This window comes from Sinocyclocheilus anshuiensis, unplaced genomic scaffold, assembly GCF_001515605.1.
Source record: "Sinocyclocheilus anshuiensis isolate Anshui unplaced genomic scaffold, SAMN03320099.WGS_v1.1 scaffold553, whole genome shotgun sequence".
NCBI lineage: Eukaryota > Metazoa > Chordata > Actinopteri > Cypriniformes > Cyprinidae > Sinocyclocheilus > Sinocyclocheilus anshuiensis.
The window spans coordinates 3,045,424-3,060,605 of record NW_015539821.1 but is presented as its reverse complement, the minus strand read 5'-3'; the positions used below and the strand labels follow the sequence as shown (position 1 = coordinate 3,060,605).

General features: G+C 38.4%; 2 protein-coding genes and 1 long non-coding RNA gene across 9 annotated transcripts in view; 2 read left to right on the top strand and 1 right to left on the bottom strand.

Annotated features, from left to right (window-relative positions):
* Positions 1-1,645: 1,645 nt before the first annotated feature.
* LOC107684111 (probable G-protein coupled receptor 142) lies at positions 1,646-3,718 on the top strand. The gene is made up of 2 exons (XM_016480322.1): positions 1,646-1,778; positions 2,754-3,718. The coding sequence occupies exons 1-2, from the start codon at positions 1,646-1,648 to the stop codon at positions 3,704-3,706; spliced, it is 1,086 nt and encodes a 361-aa protein (XP_016335808.1). The 3' UTR covers positions 3,707-3,718.
* Positions 3,719-6,805: 3,087 nt separating this feature from the next.
* Positions 6,806-9,707, bottom strand: LOC107684109 (uncharacterized). Of its 2 annotated transcripts, none has more exons than XR_001633815.1 (3): positions 9,645-9,707; positions 7,074-7,204; positions 6,806-6,980 (listed from the first exon to the last, which is right to left on the bottom strand). It is a non-coding gene; the product is annotated as an uncharacterized LOC107684109 (long non-coding RNA). The 2 variants fall into 2 exon arrangements; XR_001633814.1 differs by lacking the exon at positions 9,645-9,707 and adding an exon at positions 9,130-9,423.
* Positions 9,451-15,182, top strand: part of LOC107684106 (G-protein coupled receptor family C group 5 member C-like) — a 16,061-nt gene continuing 10,329 nt past the window's right edge. Inside the window, exons 1-2 of one of the 6 annotated variants that reach the window (XM_016480312.1) lie at positions 9,451-9,776; positions 12,442-13,498. In XM_016480312.1, the coding sequence (XP_016335798.1) occupies positions 12,454-13,498 (1,045 nt within the window). In that variant the 5' untranslated portion in view covers positions 9,451-9,776; positions 12,442-12,453. Of the gene's footprint in view, positions 9,777-10,116; positions 10,473-12,441; positions 13,499-15,182 lie in introns of those variants that run through there. The other 5 variants (XM_016480316.1, XM_016480314.1, XM_016480315.1 and 2 more) reach the window with 5 other exon arrangements.

The following is a 15,182-nucleotide window of genomic DNA, read 5'->3' as shown; positions in this document are numbered from 1 at the left end:
TCACACAGGGCCATGTAGTTTTGGATTTTGTTTTCCCTTAATAATAAAAACCTTCATTTAAAAGCTGCATGTTGTGTTCACTTGTGTTACCTTTTACTAGTGTTTAAAGTGTGACAAACATGCAAAAAAATAAGAAATCAGGAAGGGGGCCAACACTTTTTCACACCACTGTACATATATATATACACACACACACACACATATACTTATATATATATATATATATACACACACAATCTATTTTTATACATTTTTATACAGTCCTGTTAACCATTGTGACCGATGTATTTTTAATTACTGTATTCATTTTTACATTTATTTCTTGTTAGAGCTAGAAAATAGCAAAAGTAGATAAACTACATTTTCTAAAGGTTAAGTACCTTTAACTGACTATTTGTTTCTTTAGACCATTTTTAAAACTGTTTCAAGCATTTCTTGCATCGTATTCTATTCACTGAAATTTATGTAATTTATGTATTTCCTCATTTATGTATTCATAGTTGGGCAGTTGGGCCTAATGGTTAGAGAGTCTGACATGTAACCCAAAGATTGTGGGTTCGAGTCTCGGCACCGGCAGGGATTGTAGGTGGGGGAGTGAATGTACAGCGCTCTCTTCCACCCTCAATACCACAACTGAGGTGAGACCCTTGAGTAAGGCACCGAACCCCCAACTGCTCCCCGTGTGTGTGTACTTGGAATAAATGCAGAGCACAAATTCAGAGTATGGGACGCCACACGTCACCTCACTTCTTCATTTATGGAAAGAATAGCTCCAGTCCGAACAAAGACTCCCACATAAATCCCCAGTAAGGCAAAGATAGATGAAGTAATTATAAGGTGACAGAAGACCAATCATCACTGCCTTGTCCAGTTCTCACCCACAGCGTGAATTTGCCCATCTAAGCAGAACAGTTGATGAAGCAGCCCCACAATCATGTTCCACAACATAAACCCTCTCTCATATTGTTTTTTTTTTTTTTTTTGCCAGGAGGAAAGAATGAATGGCTTATGAATAACCCGCAGCTCAATTCCAATAACAACACAAAAACGGCACACTGCAAATGCGAGTTGCACAGTTTGACCCTTTCTATACAAGAAAAGCACCAAAGCGCATTAGCAAAGAAGTTGTTCGTAAAAACTCAATGATGTCATGAGGTAAAAGGAAATATACAGCGCAAAGCGATCATTTCCACTCTCTGCACTTGGGTCTGAAAGCAAATAAACATGTTTGGCACAGAGCTGATCACCTCATCCTCTCAGGAGGGGGCAGTTATGGGAATAATCAAAGCTAAACAGAAGGAAAGGTAGAAAGTGGAAAGATAAGACAAGTAAATGAGGGAGAGTGTTGTGCACTCGTTCCATCTGTCTCTAATTGGCTGTTTTTAAACTATGAGGGCAATCTGTCTCTGTCATTAACACAATGACCCGGTAAGAGCACACCAGAGCATAGTAAAATTCCATGCTGAAATGTATTACACATTCTCTTCTTCATTCTGCACTGCAGACTCCATGTTACAGAAACACAATAAGGTTCTTTTCACATTGATTTCAGTTGTTGGGCAAAGGTTTAGGGTCATATTCAGATACTGGAGTTTTAAGGTTTCCTTCCTGTTCTCTTTCCTTTTACAAGAGGAACTCAGATGCCATGATTGATTGGCCCAATGGCACAGCGCCTGGCCAGCGGGAGGATGAGAGCAGTGCTCAGGAGAGGTCAGAGTGTGTGCTGGCTTACATCCCTGTCGTCTACTACAGTACTCTGTTGTGTGTTGGAGTGCCAGGTATGAGATGTGCATTTTAATACCTACTAATATGGGTCAATTAACACCAGGGTCGTGGATCATTGAGAATTGAATTGAGAATGCATTTTAAGTTAAGAATCAAGATTAAATTTTGCATTTAATTTAGGGAAGTACAATGGAATTGAGTTTCTGAGTTCACAACAGCCAATTCAAATCAATTTAATAGCTGTCTAATATAAGATCTCTTTAGTTTACCCAAAATGACAATTCTGTCATTATTACTTCCCCTCCCGTAATTCTAAACTTGTAAGACTTTCTTACTTCTGCAGAACACAAAAACAGACATTTAGAAGAAAGTTTAAAATTTTTTGTCCATACAATGAAAGTTAAAGGGATCCAAAACATCACTGTATGGACACAAAAATTCTGAGATATTTTAAGCATTAGCAAATGATGACAGAATTTTTATTTTTGGATGAACTATCCAAAGGCTTTTCTACTGTGTGTGGTAAGTAAAGTTTGATGGAAAAAATAACAACATATGTTTTTGGAACACAATGAATATGAATGAGAATAAATCATATTTTCATTTTATTTGATTCAGTTTAGTTAAATTCTCAATTTTTTTATCCAATTTCATTCTGCTGTCCCTTGGGTAATAGAGACATGTCTTTTCTATAAATTGTTTCACTATATAAATCTTTAAAAACACTTAAAATACACTTATGTCCTGTTGTGTCAACCAGCAAAAACAGCACAAATTCACTTGAGTTTAATCTTTTCTTTGTGGAAAATCAGGGCAAAGGTTACCGTGGGCCGCCATGTTCTGTAAATATGACCCCCTAATCTTTTACTTCCCATCAATCCTGCTGTGTCAACTCCCTCCATGCCCTTGATTTCTATCTCCGTCTTATGCCTCTCCCTTCTCTGGCCTCATTCCCTAACTGTTTATGCCTTGTCAATTCTCCTCTACCTCAATCCTTCTTTCTAATTCCAGTTGTTTCCTTTCCCTAGTGAACATCCTGACGTTGGTGGCTCTTTACCGGCTGTCTGTTCGTACTCAGAAGGCCCTGTACGTGTATCTTCTTGCTCTTACTGGCTCGGACATCCTCAGTCAGCTGTTCATCATCTTCGTGGGCTTCCTGTTGGAAACGGCCGTGTTTCACCGAGACGTCCCTGTGCTGCTGCTGAGGTCGGTCAGTATGATGGAGTTTTCCGCCAACCACGCATCCATCTGGGCCACCGTACCCCTCACGGTGGACCGCTATGTCGCTTTGTGCCACCCACTACTCCACCGGCAGATCAGTTACCCAGCACGAGCCCGGCGGATCATCGCAGTGGTGCTCACATTGGCGCTAGCATCCGGCGTGCCGTTCTTCTGGTGGTCGGACATGTGGAGGGTCAACCGTGCGCCCAACAACTTGGATACTGCCTTGATTTGGACCCACGTGACTATTATTTATTTTCTTCCATGCTTCATCTTCCTGGTGCTAAACTCCTTGATCATCCTGAAGCTCCGGAAGAGACAGCGACAGCAGAAGTGCCAAGATGAGAGCGGGCAGCAGCTGGCAGTGCCAGGCAAGCTGGGTAAAACCACAGCTATGCTCCTAGCAGTGACTTCTGTGTTTGCTGTACTGTGGGCGCCTCGTACCGCAGTGGTGCTCTACCATCTCTATGTGTCATCGGTGCACAACGATTGGCGGGTACATTTAGCATATGACTTGGCCAACATGTTAGCCATGCTAAACACTGCTGTGAATTTCTTTCTGTACTGTTTTGTCAGCAAACCTTTTAGAGCAGCAGTGAGGGATGTCCTGTTGTTCCGGTGGGGACCGTTGCACCCACGCCGCCCCCTACATCACCAGCACACTGCTGCCAATGCCTCCACCTCCTCTGTTTCCAGCACCAAACGTTCCCAACGAGAGCTCACCCCTCTCTCTCCCAAAAGGGCAGACATCAAGATGTAGTCCTGCTAAAAGGGATAGTTCACTTAAAAATGAAATTTCTGTTATCATTTAATCACCCTCATGTTGTTCCAAACCTGTATGACTTTTCTTTTTTTGTCCATACAGTGACAGTCATTAGGGTACATTAGGGTATGTGGTTTTGGACCCCATTAAATATTATTTTGAGAAAAAAATGCTGAAACATTATTTGGAGTAATGAAAAAAAGGCATACAGCTTTGGAATTAAAGTTTAAGTTAGTAAATGGTGACAGAATTAACAATTTTTGGTGAACTATCCTTTTAAGCCCCCAACAAAAGCATGGTATTTTTCTTAGAATTAAGTTTTTTTTAAGAATTCAAATTAGTGGCTTTTATGGATTTAGAAGTTAAAAGTGCGGTCACATTAGTGAAATGTCGCATGCAAAAATCGTCCATTGTCTATAGTGTAGCAATGTATGAAGCACGGCTCACACAGAATTCACTTTTAAACCAAGCAGCATTCTGTTGGTCAGTGCTGCAAATTCGTTAGACAAACCTGAATACGAGCAAAATCTAATCCTATTGCCATGAGTGGATTTCGTCCATTAAATTTCACAGATTTTTTAAACAACAGTAAATGTCACCTCAGCATTAGTGTGTAATTTTGCATGATTGGCATCACCAACAGAATAGAAAAAATACTGACTTGTTTCCCACATATTATCCTCATAACGAACAGTCTATAATCCATTCACGCTAATGTGCACCACAGGTACTGTTAATCTGAACGATGTCTTTTCTGACCTCTGGTTAGTAACCCGAGAGATCACAGTTTATGGTCATTAAACAAAAGCTGAATAATGCTAACTTTGTCTTGCTGATAAGAAAAGTAAGGTTTGCAGGGCATCATGGACATCTTCCAATCAAGACATAACCATTCCAGAAAAGAGTGTGTTTTGCACTGATCTGCATATGTGTTTTATTTATAGTCCTGTCCTCTGCGGGGACCAGAAAGCATACTACAGTATTTATGAAACAAAGATAGGCTCATCAAATGAGCATTATATCTTGTCATTTTCCATAAATGGCTATCCTTTTAAGGAACAGATTGAAATATGAATACTCCGTCATCATTTATACACCTTTGTGTTGGTCCAACCTTCTTTTGTGAAACACAGGTGGAACACACTTTTCCATATTATGAAAGTAAATAGTGATGCATGCTATCAAGCGCCACAATGACCCCCCAAAAAAAAAACGCATAAAGGTATCGCAAAACTGGTGTTTTAAAGCCATATGTGAACCTGGAGCACAAAACTAGTCTTAAGTCGCTGGGGTATATTTGTAACAATAGCCAAAAATACATTGTATGGGTCAAACTTATTTTATGCCAAAAATCATTAGGATATTAAGTAAAGATCATGTTCCATTAAGATATTTTGTAAATTTCATACTGTAAATATATTAAAACTTCATTTTTGATTAGTAATATGCATTGCTAAGAACTTCATTTGGACAACTTTAAAGGCGATTTTCTCAGTATTTTTTTGCTCCCTCAGATTCCAGATTTTCAAATAGTTGTATCTCGGGCCAAATATTGTCCTATCATAACAAACCATACATCAATGGAAAGATTATTTATTCATCTTTCAGATGATGTATAAATCTCAAATTCGAATTGACCCTTATGACTGGTTTTGTGGTCCAGGGTCACATACAAGATAGCTTTGTGTGAGAAAACTGCTGAAATTTAATTAATTATATGAAAAGCCTTAAGTATCTTTAAATTTGCATACATTTAAATATGACACCAACACATATTACATGAGTTTTGACATCTATGATTATGGCCATGTCACATTGACATCAAAAATAGGATGAGTGATCCAAACAGTTAAAACATTTGTAGATAGAAAGCGATACAGATTCAGAATAACAAGGATGTGTAAATGATGGCAGATATATATTATTTTTGAGTTAATTTTTTCCATTTAACTGTATTTTGATATTGTAAGAATATGTGTCATGTATTTAGTGTTTTTATAAATGTTGCTCATTTTGCAGATGAATGAAGTTCTTTAAACACATAAAATAGTGTTTCAGTAACAGTCTTGTCTCATTAATTTATGATCTATCATTCCGTACTATAAAATATTTTTTGGTAGATTTGAAGCCATATTAAATCTACTCAAGACATCTTAATGCACTATACACTATGTAATTTTCCATTTGAATGTAATTAGCATTTTATTTTCTGATCAAACTTAAGACATGGTTCCATAATGTTCATAATAATTGTTCATAATGTTCTGATTGAGAACTTTCTTGCAGTTGTAGGTTATGTTGCATGACTAAATTAAACCCTTTCAGAGCCCATGAAGCAAAGCAAGATGGCTGACCTTTTTAACCCCAGTGTGCAAACTGCACTCGCTGGCTTAGATGTTTATTTTCAGTGCATTGCGACTGGATGAGGCTTTAAAAGGGGCTTCGACGTGGGAACATGAGTGAAGACACCGCTGTACAAACAGAGCCATCTGAGGAGCTCGGGCTGAACTGCTGAACAAAGCCAGCCTTGAGCTTCTGTGCACCCATGCAGCAACAACAAAAATTTCCATTTGCTAGGATTCACCAGGATCACCAGAGATGTGCTGGGGTCAATTATATTACTCTGTAATTTGTTATCTGATCAGATATCATGCAGTACTTGCCAGCATGTACTTAAGAAGAACAGATTCAGATCTTCAGATTCAGCTCAATCTAAATGCAATGAAATATGTGATACAATTACCAAAGTCTTGATGTTTTCACGTACACACTTACCAGTTGTATATAAAATGTATTTTTACTTTAAAAGCCTGTGCGTCAATTTTCCCATTGAGTTTAAATCTGAATAAATCTGATGGAAGAGAGACTGCAAGAGTCAATTATATCAGTCCTTGACTTTACAAATGATAATTAAATTTGTTTTAAATGCCTTTTTATGACTAGTGATTTAATGAGGCATACTTTTGGCTAAAAGGTACATTGAAAGCTTTGACTTAATTATTCTGGTGAATTAGAGATGAACGTTTTTAACCTTTAAAAAAATAACTAACGCACTTATTATCTAGAGCTTTAGTTATGAACTCTTCGCTTGTCCTTTTAGTGCACTTGTGTTTCTCAGCACCCAGTGTTGCATCCTGTGTCTCTTTCCTTTTTTCTTTCTTGCTCTCTCTCCCCTTTCTCAATTGTGAGAGAGGGAGCCTCTGGCCCTGCAGATGTTATCAGATGTTGTCTCTTTGAAAAAAGTCCCCCGCTGCATCACAAACACAGATGCCTGAGTAGAAAGCACATCTATCGTTAAAGCCTTAATACGAGCAGACTGCTGACAGCACAAGAAAGAGTCTGAATATTTAAGACAATAAATAACCTGGTCTGTTTGAGGTCAGCTTTAGATTTGCTTAGCCTTATGCAGCTGCAGAACATGGTTTCGTCCTTGATGAATGCATCCGTTTTGCCACTTTGCCACTCAACATGAAATGACATTCACAACCATGTACACTGGAAAAAAAGGTGTAGGATTTAGTTTGAAACATTTAATATGTTCACTCAGAAATTGCTAGTAAATTTCACAGATAATTACAAAGAAACAGCAAGAAATACATTGAATAAAATGTGAAATTTAGAAGTGGAAAGACTGAAATAGTATTTTTTATTTTATTTTGTAAAACATACTCCAGTAAGTCAATAAACTTCGAAAAAAAAATTGATTGGATTATGAAAAGTAGGAGTTTTATGCCACAGTTTTCTGTCAGTTTCAAGAGGTTAAAATTTGTCTGCTTAGTGTGGATCTAAAAGTAGCTATGTATTCTAACTAAACTGGCTAAAAAATGTCTGTGGTTCCCATAAGCAAGGATGGCAGATGGCGTTCTTACTGAATTCACTGTAAGATTAAGACATTTTTTTAAACTTTTGATTAATGTGCACTAAATCATGCACAATAAGACCAAGAATGTATAAAAAATAAATGGGGTTGATTGTGATTCCATGTTGATGGTTTTAAATGATCTACAGCAGATAATTTAATGAAATTAAACGTTTTTTTGGTGATGTCTGGCAGATAGAGAACTGCCAAACTGTTCATCAATGATGTAACGTGATATATTTTGCCTTTTCTTTTGTGAAATATGACTTGATCTTGTGTCACTAAACATGTTTCTGTGTGATGTGGCGTAAGAGGATAACTGCTGAACTTTACAGATATCCTCACAAAATGGCGTATGGCACTAGCATGATACTGCCCCTTAAAGAAGTTGTGTTATTGTTCATGGTTTAAACTTTACATTGTGGCACACAAGCTTTTCTTCAGTTGTATTATCAAATATGTGCACTGATAATAACTGATTAATTGTTTTTAAATTTCGATCATACTGATAGGAAATTATATGTCTATGAGGGTCTATTTGTCTGGAGTCCTTCAAAAATAAAATAAAAGCACTCAAACTTAAAGCTGTTGCATTTCAGTGATGGAAGCATTCAAAATTCAAGCCTATAAGATCAGTTGTGATACGTGCTGAGGTTTCTTTGACTTTTTTTCCCGTTCTTTCCTTCTTGCTGTCAAAAAAGGAAAGAAAACACACTGTGCAATACAGTATCCTGGAACGTGAGCAGAACACATCACACCTCACACTCCAACAGCACACCAGACAGGAAAACAAACAATGAGTCTGCTAGTTCTCCGTCTCCAGTATATCATAATTATAACAGAAATGGACAAATTCCTCTATATAGTATACTACACAATACAACCAGATGTAGATTAAGATGTATATATAAAACAGCATATGCAGCTGTATTGAGCTGCAATCAGATAAATAAATATAAGGCTGTATAGGTAGAGCAAAAGGGGATCAAGATGTAACCTTGAGCAAGACATCTGACCACAGGTTGCTCCCATGCTGTCTTGTCACTGCTGGAATAAACAATACGGGAATTGCAGAAGAAAACAATATTTCACAGTACATGTGGAAAAATATCAAACCCACTAGATTAATCTGTAGAAAATTTGAGTAGTAGTGCTCACTCGTGAGCAGTCGAGCAAGTTCCACGAGATGAATAGGTAATGATTATATAATGATTTTCCACTAGGTGGCAATGTACACACACTTTTAGAAATATACAATTCCCACATGATTAAGTTTTGAACCTGTTACTTTTCTGCTTGTAAATGTGAAACGTAGATCACATAAATATAGATTTGTAATATCAATATAGGTTTGTAACACTGCAGAGACAAACAAGTAATGTGTTTTGAGCATATAATACGAGTTTTGGCATATTTTAAATGGGCAGCATAAGCAAGGGAAGATTCCATTTGAGTCTTCGTTTTGCCTCGATTCTTTTTAAAGTTCAGATTGTCTTTTCATCTCTGTTCAGACCCAGAAGAAAGCACACAACAAAAGAGAAAAAGCTATTGTCAGCGTTACCTGTGTAGGCTGGTGCTGGGGTAGTAGAGCAAATTAAGCTAAGCAGCAAGCATTGAGGCCTCAAATTACCAGAGCCTATAGTAAAGTTAGTAATGGCTCTTGTAATGTGCTGTGTGGATAGACAGATGAAGCAGACAAAATATTCACTCCACCATAAGTAGCTCACTAAGGTGTTACTATGATACTTTCCCTCTCTGTTTGTTTTTTCCAGATAGTGAAAGCGAGAGCAAGCGAGGCACCATAAGTTGGTTTGCCATCCGCCATAAAACGTTATTAGAAGAAGAAGAAGAAGAAGAGAGCAAGCGAGCTCGAGAGGGACGTGTATGACGTGCATGGCATGCGTGTGTGCGCGCGCGAGAAACTGAGAGTTTGAGTCACATCACTAGCGGCTGAAAGCTATCAAAACTCGTCAAGTGTTTGCCCTCGACTATCCTTGAAGCTTTTTGAAGGTTTGTTTGCCTGGAATACAAAGGGAACATTGATTTTTTTTTATTCGTCAGGGTTTAATACCTCACCTCAGCTCTCTGGCACATTCTGGCGTCGCGATGGCTTACTTATTTTCATACACTTGCTGGAATAGGTAAATTGTGCTCATATACCAAAGAGTGACAGAGAAACCACGCAGTATCTACGTCTGACTCTAAAAGGTGAGCTAGTTTTGTTCTTTTCTTGTGCATCTCCGTGATTTCGTAAACCGATTTGCACTTTTACAATATGTTTGTGTTTTGTACTTTAATTTGTGTTCGTTGTAGCTTTTTTGATATTAATTGCATGTGCTTTAGTTGTTTGTTTTTTTTCATAAATGTGCATGTGCTTTGTTTTGTTTAAAGCAGACAAAATATTAACTCCACCATAAGTAGCTCACTAAGGTGTTACTATGATACTTTCCCTCTCTGTTTGTTTTTTCCAGATAGTGAAAGCGAGAGCAAGCGAGGCACCATAAGTTGGTTTGCCATCCGCCATAAAACGTTATTAGAAGAAGAAGAAGAAGAGAGCAAGCGAGCTCGAGAGGGACGTGTATGACGTGCATGGCATGCGTGTGTGCGCGCGCGAGAAACTGAGAGTTTGAGTCACATCACTAGCGGCTGAAAGCTATCAAAACTCGTCAAGTGTTTGCCCTCGACTATCCTTGAAGCTTTTTGAAGGTTTGTTTGCCTGGAATACAAAGGGAACATTGATTTTTTTTTATTCGTCAGGGTTTAATACCTCACCTCAGCTCTCTGGCACATTCTGGCGTCGCGATGGCTTACTTATTTTCATGCACTTGCTGGAATAGGTAAATTGTGCTCATATACCAAAGAGTGACAGAGAAACCACGCAGTATCTACGTCTGACTCTAAAAGGTGAGCTAGTTTTGTTATTTTCTTGTGCATCTCCGTGATTTCGTAAACCGATTTGCACTTTTACAATATGTTTGTGGTTTGTACTTTAATTTGTGTTCGTTGTAGCTTTTTTGATATTAATTGCATGTGCTTTAGTTGTTTTTTTTTTTCATAAATGTGCATGTGCTTTGTTTTGTTTATGAATGTGTTGGTGAAAATAACACGATTATATAGACACCACCCAGTCACGTTTTACTTTGTTGCACATGTTTTACTTTGGTTTTATTAATGCTATTAGGGATATTAATCAACTCAAATTCAGCTTCATCTGTCAAATTATCCCGTTATATTTAAGCAATAAAGAGAATCTTTGTTCACCTGCTCAGGTGAGACGCCCAGTCAGTCACAGACACGAATGCCTGCCTGTGCTGCGCTCTGATTGGTGCGGTGTAGCGGACTGAATGATGTGATTGGCTCAAACGGCTGTATGTCAAAATGAGTTCGTTTAATTGCATGGATAAAATGCCGAAAAGAACGAAAAATGCGTTTAAACCTTGCTAAAACGTTTCATGATGTCATATTTAATCACTACCTTTTATGTTTCTGTTAGCACTATACAGTATATTTGAGTGGATGTGTGTTGAATATTCTAAATATAGGTAGGCTACTCTATGTTAAAGCTATTTTAATTTATTTTCAAAGAAGGAAAGAGCATAGTATGTACATTAAGTACAACAGTAGGAAGAGCTACAAGGAACGCATTATAAATATTCTTCACTGGAACTATTTCCCAAGAATGTGAAAAACCCCACAAGCCATTTGACTTTTATTTCTCCTTATTCTAGTTTAGAACTTAAAATAATAGAATGCTTGTTGAATGTTTCATGAATAGATATATTGTTAACATTTATGGTAGAATATAAGAAACGTAATGCTGAAAAACTGTAATCCTCTGCTGGAGCTTGGCTATAACATTAGAGAACTCCTTGTTTCAACCATCCAGCAGGTGAACAACTCCCAGACCTTGAGTTCATGTTATGTTTATTTTTAAGGCCCTACATGGTGTTCATCTGTTCAGCCACCTTTTTACCTTGTATGCCTGTGTTAATGTTGTGATTTTCAGAGAGAGTTCTTCCAGTGCAAGAGTCAAACAAATTAGGTTTATGTACTAATATAAGTAGTCTTTATCCATCTCATATGAAAACACCTGGCTTCAGTAAAGCACAAACTGTACTGTAGCTGTTCTTGAGGGGAAGTATCAGATTTTGTATATTTTTCACTACCTGATATCACTTCAAGGTTTTGAAAGTGGAACTAAGAAAATCAATATTTTTTAAAAGTCAAATTAATTATTAACAGACAAATCTGCATAAGCTCCAAGTGTAGAAATGCTACACTTAATGATCCTGCTCTTAATGATTAATTTTTGCTCTTCATGTGCGGTCACACTAGATGAATCAGACCCATTCAGGCAGTGAATCATGAATGAGATCATAACTGAATTCCTCACTAAACGATTCATTTTTTGGACATGTCTGATTCAAAATGAACCAGGAATCTGTAGAATGATGTGCACATTAGGTTTGTGAGTTTTAAATCAGTCTGTTTACTGCCTGTTTGTTCATATGACAACACATATATTCACAATAATTTAGAAAACATTAAGATATTTTACATTAAGATATTTAATTTAAATTAAATCATGATCTAAATTATGTAATCCTGTTGCCCATAATCATTGCAATGTCCGAAGTAATTTTGCATGCTCAAAGTCTAGAGAGTTCACACCTTTAGAGAGCCAACCTAATGGCCAGGGTGGGCCTCCCTTGTGGAGCATGAACCTGTGAGTGAAATTTTAATGGCTTTGATGTTGTTACGATCTTGACATTGTCACTCCCTTACTGGGTGTGTAAGGGGAGGATTTTGAGCCAATATCACTCAGTATCTTGTGACTCTTAATTGTATGCTCATTCTTGCTTTTCTCTCTTAGGTGCTGGAAACCATGGATAACCTCACTTCCAAATCCCAACATTTTCATCTTCTGCTCTTCATCACTCTATGCGTCTTTCCTGGATCACTGGGCCAGACTTCAATCCCCAGGGGCTGTGGAGATGATGTGGACTCCTTGTATTTCAACCTCTGTGACCTGACTGCAGTCTGGGGTGTTGTAGTTGAGTCATTTGCAGCAACTGGTTTGGTGGCCACCCTGATTCTTCTGATTGTGCTGCTAGCCAGCCTTCCCTTCGTCACTGACAGGAAGTGGCGCAGTTCGTTAGGGCTTCACACAGGATTCGTCATCTTCACATTTGGACTGTTCGCCCTCACATTCGCCTTCATTGTTGGGAAGAACTTCGCCACATGTGCGTCACGCCGCTTTCTGTTCGGTGTGCTGTTCGCTGGCTGCTTCTCTTGCCTTCTCATGCAAGCCGTGAGGTTGAACATACTGGCCAGGAGGAATTCGGCACCCAGAGGTTGGGTTTGGTGCTTGGGGGCTCTGGGGCTCTGGCTGGTAGAAGTTGTCATCAACACCGAATGGCTAATCATTACTATTGTGCGATACCCAACTAATGTCACCGGAATTCTGGCTTCTGCTACTGCTGTTCCCTGTAATATCGAAAACCAGGATTTTGTCATGGCGCTCATTTATGTTCTAAATCTACTATTGGCGGTTGTGGTGGCATCCGTACCCATATTGGCAGGCAAGCACAAGCGTTGGCGCAAAGATGGAGCCCTCATCCTGGTCACAGGACTGTTTTCGGTGGGCATCTGGGTGGCGTGGATTGTCATGTATGTGTATGGGAATGCAAAGAACGGTGGGCCGACATGGGATGATCCCACATTGGCTATAGCATTGGTTTCAAACGCATGGGTGTTTCTGCTACTCCACACGGTGCCGGCGGTGTGTAGCCTGAGTGAGGAAGATGAAGATGCAGCTGTTGAGGAAAATCTGTACCCCAGCAGAGGGTACGAGAACATTTTGAAGGAGCAAAGTGCACAGAGCGTATATATGGAAAATAAGGCCTTCTCTATGGATGAGCCCAAGGCAGGTAAATGCAAGCTTTTGAATTTTTCCTTTGTATTCTTCTTAACTTTATTATCTTTGCTTCGAAGTTATCTAATTTTACAAACTAGTTTTTATTGGGGATCCATAATATATCTGTATCCATATCGTTATCAGGAAATATTAGTGTGTTTTTATGAGCATTAGGCTGATTGGAACCAGATAATATAAGGGTTTTTTTTTTAATAAAGATATAAAAAAGTGCCAAACCATTAATGATATTTTTACTGTACATTTATTAATCTATTTAATTCTTTTTTTTAATCAGATAAAACTTTATATTTTTGTCCAGTTTTTAATAATGTAATTGTCTTCGTTGCCACATGATCCTTCAGAAATCATTCTAATATGCTGATTTGGTGCTCAACAAACATTTCTTATTATAAATGTTGAAAACAGTTGTGCCGCATTATATTTTTGTGGAAACAGTGGTACTTTTTTTCAGGATTTTGTAATATTGTGAAAGTCATTACTGTCACTTTTGATGAATTTAATGCTTACTTTCTGAATAAAAGTATAAATTAATTTCTTAAAAAAAAAAAAATCTTACTGACCCCAAACCTTTGAACGGTAGGTTATCTGTGATCATTCTTTACACAATGATACTGGTTCCGTCATAATTCTAATCGCACTTTGCATTTGACAGATGCAATCCTGAAATTATCTTTGTATGTCTGTGCAGTTTTTATGTTCAGTATAAGTATTCAGATAGATCTAGTTCTAAATAACAATTTCTTCCCTGTGCAAGTACTGTAGTTGATCTGTAGCAGACAGTTTACGCTGACACCCACTATAGGGCCTCTTGTGGAAACACTGAAAGTGTAAGGGATACTTGTTGCATCATGGGATATGTTCTGACATATTTCATAATTATTTTTGTAAGACATTAAGACGTAGGGGACCAAACAACTGTTTCTTGAAGTGCCCTTCTGCGTCATCATCACGTGCCCACACGGAGGCGCCGTCATTATGCAAAGAATCTGCGCAAAGGATCATGGGAGCCCGAAGTGTCCATCAGTTGTACCCTTTGAAATCCTTCATTCCGAAGGGCCCTTTGAAGTGGCCAGTTTTGAGCACTTCGGTTTGGAACGACCCTTCAATATGGCAGTAATGATTGTTTTCACTCCGAAGCTCCGAAGTGCCATTCGGAGGGCGATATATCCCGTTTGGAACGCACCGTCCGTTATGTTTATTGTGAACGAGCGTGCACACGCGCCCTATTTACGAATGATTGGAATTCATTCACATACACGTTTAACTATCAAATCTGATGTTTACGAAGCGTAATATTATTCTGTTAATATACAAAAATACTGAGGTGCAAATAGTATCTGCCAATATAAAGTACAGGTAGCATAATTACTATTTACATATATTGCAAACATTGCTGCTGGTCCAGGAAAGCATTGTTGCAATGTGATGTAAATCCTGTATGATAGAGGGTGCGATCATAGGCTGTAACCTGTGAGTGTAAATCCTGTATAAGCTAGAGGTGTTTCCAACAATTAGTACCCTATAATTTAAAACCTTGATTGTGCGCATGTATGTGTGTGCGTGTGTGGATGTGGGGGGCCCGAAAAGACATTGTGCCCAGGGACCTCTGAATTCCTAATCCGGGCCTGTACCTAAGGGGTTAATCTCATCAGCGTCAGTGAGCCAATAAGCCTGCA